The 12,612-nt window shown below is 46.0% G+C and overlaps 2 protein-coding genes across 2 annotated transcripts in view; both read left to right on the top strand.

Moving 5' to 3' along the window:
* Window positions 1-6,573, top strand: part of LOC119350199 — a 7,128-nt gene extending 555 nt beyond the window's left edge. Inside the window, exons 2-6 of the mRNA XM_037618144.1 lie at window positions 3-767; window positions 1,656-2,120; window positions 2,269-3,300; window positions 3,512-3,665; window positions 4,762-6,573. Coding sequence (XP_037474041.1) covers window positions 3-767; window positions 1,656-2,120; window positions 2,269-3,300; window positions 3,512-3,665; window positions 4,762-5,732 — 3,387 coding nt within the window. The 3' untranslated portion in view covers window positions 5,733-6,573. The remainder of the gene's footprint in view (window positions 1-2; window positions 768-1,655; window positions 2,121-2,268; window positions 3,301-3,511; window positions 3,666-4,761) is intronic.
* A 3,286-nt stretch (window positions 6,574-9,859) lies between these two features.
* LOC119302134 lies at window positions 9,860-10,770 on the top strand. The gene has a single exon (XM_037579166.1). It carries the CDS (start codon window positions 9,889-9,891, stop codon window positions 10,342-10,344), a length of 456 nt encoding a protein of 151 aa, XP_037435063.1. The 5' UTR covers window positions 9,860-9,888; the 3' UTR covers window positions 10,345-10,770.
* The last annotated feature ends 1,842 nt before the right edge of the window (window positions 10,771-12,612 follow it).

Genomic DNA, 12,612 nt, shown 5'->3' with positions numbered 1-12,612 from the left:
CGGACCCCGGCTCCGTCTCCCCCCGCGCCGCCGCCCCCGCCGCCGTCCTCCTCCACCTCCTCCTCACCCACCTCTCCCACCCGCCGCGATGGGACGACCTTCTCCGCCCGCTCGCGCTCCTCCATGACCGCCTGGCGCTCCTCGCCACCGAGGACCCGCCCGTCGCCGCGCTCGCCGCCTCCTGCTTCGAGCTCGCCTGGAGCGCCGGGGCTCCAGGGCGCGACGCGCTCGTCGCCCAGACCCTGCCTTACCTCTTCTCCCAGGCGCTCACCTCCGGCTCCAATGCCAGGCCGCTCCTCCGCCGCCTCTTCGCCCTCCGCGAAGCGTTGCATCTGCTCGACTACACCGATGAGAGCATTTCGGACTTCAAGGTGCTCCTGCTGCGCTGCTTCGTGTCGCCCCACTTCCTCAAGGCCGAGGAAGGGAGGAAGCTCCTCGCGCTGGTGCTCGGGGTCAGCGAGGGGCTCGCCAGGGAGGGGCTGGAGTTCATAAGGGCCCAGGTGGGGATGATGCGAGGGAGGCGGGCGGCCGTGGTCGCCTACGGCGAGGTGGTGTTCAGAGCGTGGAAGGACGGAGGGTGGGTCAGAGGGGAGATTGGGGAAGGGTTTCTGCAGGGGATGGTCGAGGCAGCAGTCCATGCCGCTGACAAGGAGGTGGCCAAGGCTGCCAGGAGGATACTTTGGGCGTTCGTCGAGCAGAAGGCAGTGGCTGGAGTTGAAAAGTTGGTGTTCAGCCTGTCCGAGCCTGTGCTGTTCCGGTCATTGCAGGTGCGTGCATAGTCTTGCTCTTCTCTATGGGTGGTGGAACTATATGTGGCTAGTGTTGATACGAATTGGAATTGGTACCTGAGGGAAGCGAGTATGTATAATAATACTAATAATCACTTGAAAAATGCTTGCTCTGATGTTGATGAAATCACAATTCAAGTGATTTGGTGATGAATTATAATACTACAATGGTTCTCTTAGGAAAGGTGTAAGAATGTCAGAGTCAGACAGTGGGCTATGCTAAAATGCCTGGTCCTAGTAGTGTTAGCAGAGCTTCAAAGTACTTGCTGACATAACAAACAAACAAAAGGTTTGACTCGTCACATGACTGTAAACTTGAAAAGCATCCACAATTTCACACAACTTTGTAACATGATATCTTAGCCTCTTAGTGTTTGTATCTCATGTTAGCTTGCAAATCTTCTCACAAGGGAAAGTGTACACAATGATCAGGTTTCTTGACAAAATGAAATTTGTCAGTACCGTGATACTCTAGCTAACAGTTTGCCTACTGGAATTTATTCATGTCTAAAATAGCAAGGCATATGAACATTTGATTAACATACTGAACAGTATCTGATTCTATATAGGTAGAATATCATGTATACTGTTGCCTTCAAATAACCCATCCACACTCCCAAAGCTGCATAGCTGGTCATTACTGTTGATGCTCTACGTATCAGAGAAACATTACAACCTGTCATCTTTTTAGAACATTGGCCAAGTTTACTAAATTCAATGGATTACTTCAAGTTTAGTTTGTACTCAGGAAGTCGTAATCACTTCTCCCGTTTCACTTTTAACATGTATTTGTCAAGAAATAGTAGGTATGGAACACTTTAAGTTTAGACATTCTTATGGTCATATCAAACGTCTACTTTGTGGCAGGTTGCAAACTCTAATGTTCGCCGTAATGCTTTACTTCTTCTACTGGATTTATTTCCCCTTGAAGACCCAGATGTGACAAAGGATGTCAATGATCCTCTGTTAGAGAAGCAGTTCTTCCTTCTAGACAAACTTCTCATGGATGACTGCCCAGAAATACGGGCAATCACAGTTGAAGGAATTTGCCGTATTCTTAACCAGTTTTGGGAAGTTGTTCCATCGCCAACCATTTCAAAAAAATTGAGTAAAATTGTTGATGACATGTCCAAAGATTCTTGCAACGAAGTTCGCCTATCAACACTGAATGGTCTGATATACTTGCTTGACAATCCACAAAGTCATGACATACTGAAAGTGCTACTTCCAAGATTAAGCGATATGGTTTCTGATCCTGCTTTATCTGTCAGAGCTGCTGCTGTAGATCTCCTGTTAGCTATTCGTGATCTTCGATCTTTCCAGTACAATAAGGTATGGTACATAGTTATCGCATGCATATCTTGGTTTACACTGTAGCCCAACTGACCTTTGCATTTACAGAATTTTCAATTTGAGCACATAGGCCAGTGTATATTTGGATATTTCTGGGTAGGATTTTAATACACACTTTTCTGTTCAGGTTGTTGGTTTGGGTACTCTATTATCTTCACTTGCAGATGATCATCCCCGTGTTGCTAAAAAAATCACAGAGCTTCTCATTCCTTCTTACTTTCCATCTAAGTTGCCTTTGAAAGAAGCATGTGCTCGCTGCATTGCACTCATAAAGAGATCGCCGGCAGCTGGAGCAAGGTTTTGTGAATTTGCTCTGTCTGAAGGATCATCCCCGCGGTCTCTTCTTGAATTTATCAAAGTCTCTATTACTCTGGCATTGTCACCATCAGGATTGAACTCAGCGCAGACTGATGGTCTTGTTATTGCTTCCGCCAAACTAATAAAAAGCTTATCTGATGAAGGCTCTAGTTTGGTTGCTTTGAGAGAGTACTTTCCAAATGCTAAACTGAAGCTGCTTTTTGAAACTGCAGTTTCTGATGGTGCCCAGGCTGCTGTTCTCAGCATGGTGCCAGCGGTATCCCCTGATGATCTATGTGTGTTACATATCGAATGCATGAACATAATTGTGAATGCTGCTGTGACTTCCAAGCAGGAAGAATGTCAAGAAGCATTGCTGGCAGCGCATAAGCTGGTACATTTGAGTGGCCGTTCTGATGAAATGTTTGAAGAACTGACTAATATTTTGCAATCTAAAGCCTCTTATTTTTCTGGGATGTATGGACTTGAACCTCCATCATGCCCTGTGGCATCTACAAAGAGGAAGAAAGGGAAGTCGCTTAAGAAAACGCCAGCAAGGTCTGACGATGTGGATGGAAATAGGTCATCCACATCAGCAATCCTGAGTAATGAAGAACTTACTGCTGTAGGGGGAGCAGCATGGCAGCTCAATGAAATACTAAAAGCAGAGGAAATGAGAGCTGCTTTTCTGCGATCTTATGCAGAAATTGCATTTTCTTCTCTGAAGGTCATTTCTCAAGTGTACATTGAGCAATGCCTACATTTTGAATCTCTAGACCTCTCTCCAGTGTTTGCTTATTTGAGTTTGGCTACATATAGTGCTCTTCAGGATGTTGATCAAACATACATGAGCTGCTCTGAGGTGAGTCCATTCGTGCAGTGCCACCACATCTATTATCTTGTTGATAAAGCGTACTTATCTGGTAGGCATCAGTAGGAACAAAACCATGATTTGTTGATTGCACTACTGTTATCTTAGATAGCTTTCCATAGATCTATCATCTATGTGAATGTTACTCAGTATTTGTATATAATATTTTGCCAGTCTAATTGTAACTTTCATCTTGTGTCAGTCGACAATTGTCAACCAGTCACTGGACCATCTGCTGAGTTGCTATGACAGATTTGTAAATGGATCTGTTACTGTTTCCACTGACACAACGTCAACATTGAACAAGAACAAGAAATCTGCAGAACATGAACATCAGCAGCATGTCACACCTGAAGGTATGGCTTTATCAAACCCATACAAACTCGTTATGTGGTAACCCTCTTTAAATCGAATCCTTTATTTGTGAAAAAAGTCCATTTTACTACCCTGAAGAAAGTTGGTGGTTCACGTAACCCCCTGATCTTTATTTTTGCTCCCTTCACCCCCTAAACAATCCTATACCGGGCACAGTCAGTCCCTGGGTGGTTTGAATCGACTGACTGCTGACGTGGCGATGGTCAACAGCGCGTTTGACCTACGAGTGGGCCTCCCTCGTCAGGTGGGTGGGGGGGCCCAGCCGTTGGGCATCGTTGTCCCTCTCCTCGCGCAGGAGATAGCAGGGCAGCGGCGCGGCGCCGCAGCGATGCAGGCGGCTTGGGAGCGTGGGGGCGGCCAAATCCAGGGATGGCAACCCCATTTGGTCTGGTTTCGGCCGGATCCAAAGTCCGGCGGGGTTGTGAACACGGCACGACGGCGAGCTTGTGGCGGCGGCTGCCCAACCGCAGGAGGTAGCAGGGCAGCGGCGGCGGTGCTGCAGCGATGCAGGTTGAGGAGGGAGGCGAGGGGGGCGGCCAGATTCAGGGTTAGCGGGCCCATCTGGTCTGGTTCCGGCCGGATCCGATGTCCGGCGGAGGCGTGAAGATGGCCCGCCGGCGAGCTTGTGGCAACGCGTGACCTGTACCTGAGCCGGGAAAAGAGAGAAGGGAGAGGAAAGGGAAGGGAGGAAGGAGAGGCAGGGGCTTGGGGCAGCAGCTTGGAACTCCGGCGATCGTCGGCGTCAGCCAGTGGCGGCGGGGTCGGGCGCGGTGCTCGGGGAGGCAAGCTGCTCGGGAGGCTCGGGAGGAGCTCCTCTGTCTCAGCCCAGCCTGACGAGGGAGACCCACCCATAGGTCAAAACCGCCCATTGACCATTGCCACGTCAGCAATCTGTCAAGTCAAACCACCCAGGGACTGATTTTGCCCGGTATGGGATTGTTTAGGGGGTGAAAGGAGCAGAAATAAAGATCAGGGGTCTATGTGAACCACCAACTTTCTTCAGGGTAGTAAAATGGACTTTTTTCTTTATTTGTCAACTCAACTGATTATCTGATGTTCTGATAGCATCTTGTGCAGGAAGTCCAGCAGAAGGCACAATAAATGTGATTGTGCTTGGCACTTCAATTCTTAAGTTCATTGTTGATACGACAACCATCAAGCTGGTCAATGAGAGTAAAGTAAGATGTGTGGGATTTGCATCATCTTACGCAAAATATGCAGCGTCAGCCATGAAAAGGCACAGTGAGGGCTCGTCTTTCAATGGGGACGATCTGAAAGACATACTGATCCTTACACGAAGCTCCTTCACTTACGCAGCCAAGCTGCTTCATTTGGTGCTAGCAAGCTCAACCGAGTCATCGAGTCCCCCAGAGGAGACCTTCCTCCTTGCCAATAATCTTCTTGATCTTGTACCTGCTGCCGAATCATTTGCAGGTCCGAGATTTGCTCTCACATTAGTTTCAGCTGTAAAACAGTGGCTGCCAGTCCTGATATTGGGTCTTGGATGCCGCTGGTTGATTGGGCCAGAAAGTGAGATGGCTAACAAGACGTGCAACTTGGGTGACTCTGACTTGCCACTGTGGGTTGCTGCTCTGGCCAAAAATGAGCTGTTTGAGGCTGAGGAACCTAGGGAGGATGATCAGAGCGAGCAGGGCAACGAGCATGAGGAGTCACCGTCATCCAGAAAGCTAGCAGAAATGATGGTGACCTTGCTGAGGAAAGGAAGCCCTAAAATCCTGGATCCTGTGGGTGGCATTTTGCTTTCCAACCTCCAGTTGGCGCTGCAGAGAGCGGAGCATGGCATCGTCTTAGGCTTGGCACGTTTTGTTTGTGACAAGCTGCTTGGGAGCAGCAGCAGCAGCAGCTCGTCAGCCTCTAAGAACCTGCAGCTCACTCATGATTCTCTGCGCGAGAGCTTCTTTGAGATCGACAGGCATTGCAAGGAGGATGGCCGAATTGACGATGAAGGTTCAAGGCAGCAGCTGGAGAGTGCAAAAGTATTGATATCGTCAGTGCTCCCCTATGATGCATGCAGTCAGACGAGCTGACTGATGCCGCGGGGAGTTAGTTGACCTGGTTTCTTGATTCGGCGTTTCTGAGAGAATTTCTGTGTACATATATGGCAGTTTGTTTCTTGATTTGAGACCCAGCTATCCTTTTCATTTCGCTGCAGTTTGGGAAAGCGAATGTGCAGTGCGGCTGAACGCAAAGTATTTTGGAGCAGTACCCTAGCCCCTTGTGTGTTTAAGACTCCATACTACCTTCATCTTTGAAAAGTGCTATGACAATGGGATTATCAGGGATCAAAACACGAAGGAGCCTGGCGGGCCAAGATAAGCTATAAATAAGCCTCAAGACCAAAGGAAAAGGGGCAGCTTCTACTTCAAGCGCCAATACAACGGAATTGAAGCCCTAGTTTTAGTCTAGATTAGATTCGATCTAAGACATTCCATCGAGATCAACCACCTTGAAATTCAGCAACTCCACATTGAAGTCCTCTGTCTCCATCTGATAACTTGAAGTTATGTCCCACTGTCATACAAATCGACGCAAGTTCTTGTAACTTGAAGTTACGTCCCACTGTCATACAAATCGACGCAAGTTATTGTACAGTTGTTCGGGTACTTTGCGGAACACCATCGACGGAAGGTGACCTTGCTTTCATACTTGTATGTTGACAATGTGGTCGTCTTTGTGGCACCGGTTAAGCAATACTTGCAGCTTTATTGAGAAACTTCGGTGTGGCCACGAGCCTCGAGACCAATTCATACAAAAGTTTAGTTGTGTTTATTCGATGTGTGGACATTGATCTTCCTATGATCATGGAGTTGTTCCCAGCTATAACTACAACATTTACAATGCGATACTTGGGGCTACCGTTTACGTTTACATGGTGCATGGAGTACTTTCATTTCCTGATTGGAAAAATCGTGAAAAAGTTTATTGGGTGGTTGATGAAGTATTTTATAATTGTCAGGTGTTGCATTATTGTGGACTCCATCGTCATTGGGCAATATTTTACCACCTAACTATGCTCGTCCTTCCTAAGGGAACAACCAAAGCCATCATAATTTTCTAAGATCTTTTCTACGGTTGGTTCAGACAAGGATTTGAGAGGGCAATTCAAAGTCAAATGGAATCTTGTTTGCCATCCAACAAACTTTGGGGAGTTGGAGATCCACGACATTAAAAAATTTGTGAGGGCCCTCCATCTTAGGTGGTCGTGGCTTGAGCAGACAAAACCGGTGTGGGTTGGCATGGGAACTCTGTGTAATGTACTCCCTACGTTTCTAAATATAAGTCTTTGTAAAGATTCCACTATAGACCACATACAGATGTATCTAGATGCATTTTAAAATATAGATTCACTCATTTTGCTCCGTATGTGATTCATAATGGAATCTCTCCAAAGACTTATATTTAGGAACGGAGGGAGTAGTCGACATGGATCATTTTTACAAGTGCATTATGTACCATCACAATTAGAGACAGGAGGTTGACAAAATTTTGCATGCGTCATGACTTAATTGGTGAAGCCTAAAGAGATAGCTCCCTCAATTTTTAAGTAGTTTAAGCTTAAGAACATAACCATCATCGAGGCCCTTATGGGCGATGAATGGACCAACAAGATTGACATATCAGTGGGTTTGAATGTGAAGCACATCATGGAATTTTTCTCCCTTTGGGATATTCTTAATGAGGTACACCTAAATAATGAAGTCCCGGATGCCGAGTATTTAACAAAAAACTACCATAATTCATGAAACAGTGCCTACAAACTATCACTTTACAAATTTGTGCCGAAAACTACCATTTTCTTACTAATCCTTGACTAAAAACTATCAAGTCTGAAAAGAGCCCGATTCGACTCTTTTAAACGCGTTTCTGACTAGTTGGTCCCACACGTCAGTGTCTATCTTCTTGCTCCTCCTATATCTCTCTTAGGCATTTCAACAAACACCTCGTCTTCGTGCCCCATGGCTGGGAGCTCGCCGGCGAGGTAGTTGCCGGCAAGCGAGAGCACGGGCAGCTCGGTGGCTGGCCCATCCAACCCCCGGCCGACCCTCCTCATCCTTCTCCCCCTCTGTTCGGAGCACGACCTCCAGCAGGGCGGCGGTGCGCCCCTCCATTGCACGCGGCAGCGCTCCTCTGGCCGGAGCGCGGTGATGCACCCCGGAGCACGACGGCGGAGCACCCCTTGGCGCCGGCCGGCAAGGCCAGGAGCAGCAGCAGGCGCGAGCGACAGGGAGCAGCAGGGAGCGGCCGGCGAGGAGTAGCAGGAGCAGCAAAGCGTGCGTGCGCGACCATGGCTGAGCTCGAGACCGCGCGCGGGTGACAAGGAGTAGCAGGGAGCAGCCGGCGCGGGCCGCAAGGAGTAGCAGGAGCAGCAAGCGCGGCCGGGCGCGACCATGGCTGAGCTCAAGCCCGGGCACGACGGCGGACATGACTAGCTCCTGCCATTAATCCGTGAAAAGGAGAGAGGCCAACTTAATGGCGAGGCTGCGGCGAGTCTGAGAGAGGCCAGAGGCGAGGCTGCGGCTATGGCGCATGGGGGCAGGGTGCTGGACTGCTTCGCCGCGTGCGTGGGAGCCGGCGCCGGCTGCGGCTGCCTGTGTGTGCGCGCGCTGGCACCAGAGGAGGAGATGGAGGAGAGGAAGGCTCTGGTGACCGGGAGCAGCCAGGTGGTGAGGCTCAGCGACCTCGTCGTCCAGGACGCTGGGCATCCATCTGCTGGCCGCCATCGCATGCTTCGCCGGGGCGTCGCCATTGAGAAGAGCACGAAGTGCACATGAGGTGTTTGAGGAAATGCCAGAAAGAGAGAGAGGGAGGAGGAGGAAGAAGATTGATCCTAACAGGTGGGCCCATCCTATCAGAAAGGCGTTTAGAAGAGGTGAATCGACCATTTTCCCGACATGGTAGTTTTTAGTAAACGATTAGTGAAAAAGTGGTAATTTCCGGCACAAATTTGTGAAGTGGTAGTTTGTAGGCACAGTTCCACGAAATGTGGTAGTTTTTTGTTAAATACTCTCCGGATGCCATACTTTGGAAGCTCATTGTCTCGGGCTCCTACTCATCGGAATCAGTGTGCAAGGTTCAGTTTAAAAGCGTTGATGTCCTTGCTAATGCTCATCTCCCGGGAAATCTGGAATGACAGAAATGCCCGGATTTTTTAGAATGTCTACTTTTTGCACTCAACTATTATCGTCACTGTAAATAACACGGCTTCACGTGGAGCATTACCAGGCAACGTATTTGAGATTAATCATGTTGCAAGAGTAGTGGCTTTTGTTTTTGTTTTCCCCACTGGCGAGTGGGTGTTGAATATTGCTAAAAAACCTCTTCTTAATCAATGAAATGAAGTAAAGCTTTTGCCTCTTAATCAATGAAACAAAGCAAATTGCCTCGGTTTAAATAAAACGTTGCGTGAGAGCACGCATATTTATGAAAAATTGGGGCTTTTCAAGATAGCTTATACCACATGAAAATGGAATTTCAAGCACCGAAATTTAAGCAACAATCGTAGTAAACCTTAGAAGCAATGAGTTGAAATCAATGTAAAAGGCTCAGATTGAGGGGCTCACCCGACGATCATGAAACCAGCAGTTTGGAACAATTACTCGTCCCCAAAAGTCAAATTCTTCGTGTGGCTAATCTTTCAAAATAAAATTTGGACATCTGACCACCTCCATCGCCAGGTTTTGCCAAACTGTGGGTTATTGAAGTTGTGCAATAATGGTTTGTGTTTTTGTTTTCTTCATGGCGAGCGGGTGTTGACTATTGCTAAAAATCCTCTTCTTAATCAATGAAATGAAGTGAAGTTTTTGCCTTTTAATCAACAATGAAATGAAGCAAAGTTTTTGCCTCCGTTTAAATAAAATGATGCGTGAGAGCACGCAAGTGTATGGAATTTTGGGGCTTTTCAAGATAGCTTATACACATGTGCCACATGAAAATGGAATTTGAAGCACCGAAATATAAGCAACAATCATAGTTAACCTTAGAAGCAACGAGTTGGTACCACCTCAACTCATAAAAGAGGCTAGGCTCTCAAAGAAAACCTTACAAGGAACGGAACACCCATCCTGGACGCCTCTCCTTGCATGGCATGCACTCCAAGCAACACAAAAATTGTACTCATCATAGGGCCACCAAATCAAAACTTGGGACACTCCACATTTGTTTGTGCTACTAGTAAGTGCATGCATGGCACTCGTCGTGCTCGTAAGACTAGCTCTGTGGCTTCTAGGCTCCTGCCTGGAGCTTGCCGCCCTAGTGCTCTTCCGGGGCCTGGCTCTCCTCGTCGTCGCCGCCGTGGACCTGGTCAGGCTGCCGGGGCAGGCGGCAGATGCGGCGCTCGACGCAACCAAGGGCGTGCTTGAAGCGGCGGTCGAGTTCGTGTTCAACCTAATCTGGGACGTGGCGGTGGCCGTCGTCTCGGCATTTCTCGAGTCGCTTTGGAGCGTGGTGGCCGGCACGACCGAGTTCGCAGCGTCTACGGTTGTGGAGCTCATGGAGGCAGCGCGGGACGGCAGTGAGGAGGCGGCGAAGGCGCTCACGGAGGCGCTGGAGGGCGCGGCGGATGCGGTGGCCGGGACGCTGGTGAAGCTCGCGGAGAACTACACTGATGCTCTTGTCCACCTCTTGCAAAATCTCATCTGATGGTTCGACATAATGCATATGCCAGGCAACTCATGTATTGTACATAGACTAGTAAGTTGCACATGCTTTGCACGCTAGTCGCTAACATATAAAGACGACACCCTAGTAATCCATCATTTTAATTTGTAATGCTTATCTTAAAATACTCAACACGTCTAGAAGTCTAATGCCGCATTGCAATTTTAAGAAATCCACATTCTAATGTCAAATTTCCCTCGCTAGGTGCTCTGGTTCATTGGCCCTCAAGTGTGACGCTCCAGTATTGCACCCCAATGGATGTTACATATTAGTTATGTGCGTGCATAGAGACATTTACATTGTTTTCTATATTGCTCACCATTCATACCTAATGGTCGAAATACAGGCGAGGTGCAATGCGTATTTTTTGCATAATACATCTGACGATGGCACCTATCTCAACATGCACGTGGACAAATCAGACCAAGTTAGGGCCTGCAATGACCACTTACCTACTTTTATAATTTAGATGTACATTTTCATTCTTATAGGACCCAGTTGAACCTTAAATAATTTTAGGACCTTGGTTGTAGTTTACATTTTTACATATCAATATGAACTATTTTGGAATTTTTTGGAATAAATACATATTACATAACTTGAATACCTTCAGAATACAGTAAATGTTCCGACACTATCAAGAGATATATGATGGAAGAAATTTCGGGTTATAATAGTGTAATAGAGTTTTATGAGTTATACAAAAATGTGTTTAGGTGAATGTAAATAAGATGACACAATTTAATTTTATCGTGGACAACTCAGTATCAAGATGTGGCTGTTATAACATTTCAAATAAATGTTAAGAGTAGTTTTAACCGTACAAACTCTTTATTGAATTTGTCGCAAAATAAATTAATTCTAGCATGTTTCAAATATGAATTTCAGAGTTGTAGCCAAATATTTATAATATTATAATACAAATATATTTTAATACGTTCATGTCGGGTACAAATATTTAATTTACTCATGTTGATGATTGTTCATTTGATGGTATATAATTTTCATAAATTAACATCTCAAATATGAAGTGTTGTATTCATTGCACATTTCTTATTCCCTTAGTTTTACGTGTGAGCTCCGATCCAACAAATGGCACGTCCACTTTCATGGCCTAATATGTATCATCTGAAATCTTAGACAGTGAGCATTAGAACGTGAAGCATGCCTTTAGTTTCTTCTATGTTTCTGGTATTAGTAGAATCTCTGTCTTAGCTTAGAAAAATGTGAATGTGACTGGTACCGCTACCTACCTGGGCCAACTGCCCGCAAAATATCCTGGAGAGGGGTGCGTCATTTCTTCTTTTTACAACAGTTAAATCGTACTCCAGGTTATGTGACCCTTTTTAATTTTTAAACACAAAAAAGGTTATAACACGACTCCAAGTACTGGCTTGGTCCAGCTAAAAAGAACACATTCAGTGCGACCGGCCAAAATCCCTTGGGAAGGGTGGGGTTGCAGTGCATACGTTTCTGGAAAAGTTATCTAGCTTCTCTTTATTTTACTGTGGAGAGTAGGGTTGCAGTGGAGTACTACTTCGTACTAGTATGTACACACGTGCAATGCACGTCTTAACAGTATTGTTCCTATGATTCTAGTAAAAGAAATAAAAACATATGGTACTTTGCAATGAGTTTAGAGCAAAAATAAATATTATTGGTGTATGCATGCACAAATGAAGTAATAAAAAATTGGTAATTGGCATGATACAACGCGTATGGCCTAGTGACACCCAAAAATTTCCATAGGAAAAAAAATGAAGATTTACGTGGTGGAACCCAATAATTATTAGCTTTTGTTTATCCTCCCAGACAATACATCTTTCGTACTCGGCCAAGGGCAGAGCCAGGATTTAGATATGAGGGAGGCGAAAAGTCAATGTTCACAAAAGTTACGGAACATCAGGATATGTTAGGTCTCACGATAGCATTGATGACAAATTATCAAAATATATTTCTAAAACTATAAAAGAATGTTACATTTCCGTTAACTTAATTTGAGCTATAAAACCAGAAGTGTTGAACAAGTTGATAATGTGAACTTTACAACATTTTTCTTTGCAATCATGTAATGTCAAAGAAAATTGTCTTCACTATATTTCAAAAATATGTCTTGAAGACAACTGGAAGAGAATTAAAGCAATTAGCATTTATCATTAGTGTTTTTTGCCACTGCCATTCGTACGGTGATTTATGTCATGAATTATAAAATGGTGGTTTTCTGCTAGTGAAAATTGGTATTGTGGTGGT

The sequence above is a fragment of the Triticum dicoccoides genome, chromosome 1B (genome assembly GCF_002162155.2).
Source record: "Triticum dicoccoides isolate Atlit2015 ecotype Zavitan chromosome 1B, WEW_v2.0, whole genome shotgun sequence".
Taxonomy (NCBI): Eukaryota; Viridiplantae; Streptophyta; class Magnoliopsida; order Poales; family Poaceae; genus Triticum; species Triticum dicoccoides.
Note: the sequence above shows the minus strand (reverse complement) of the source record. Positions and strands in the feature narration are given on the sequence as shown.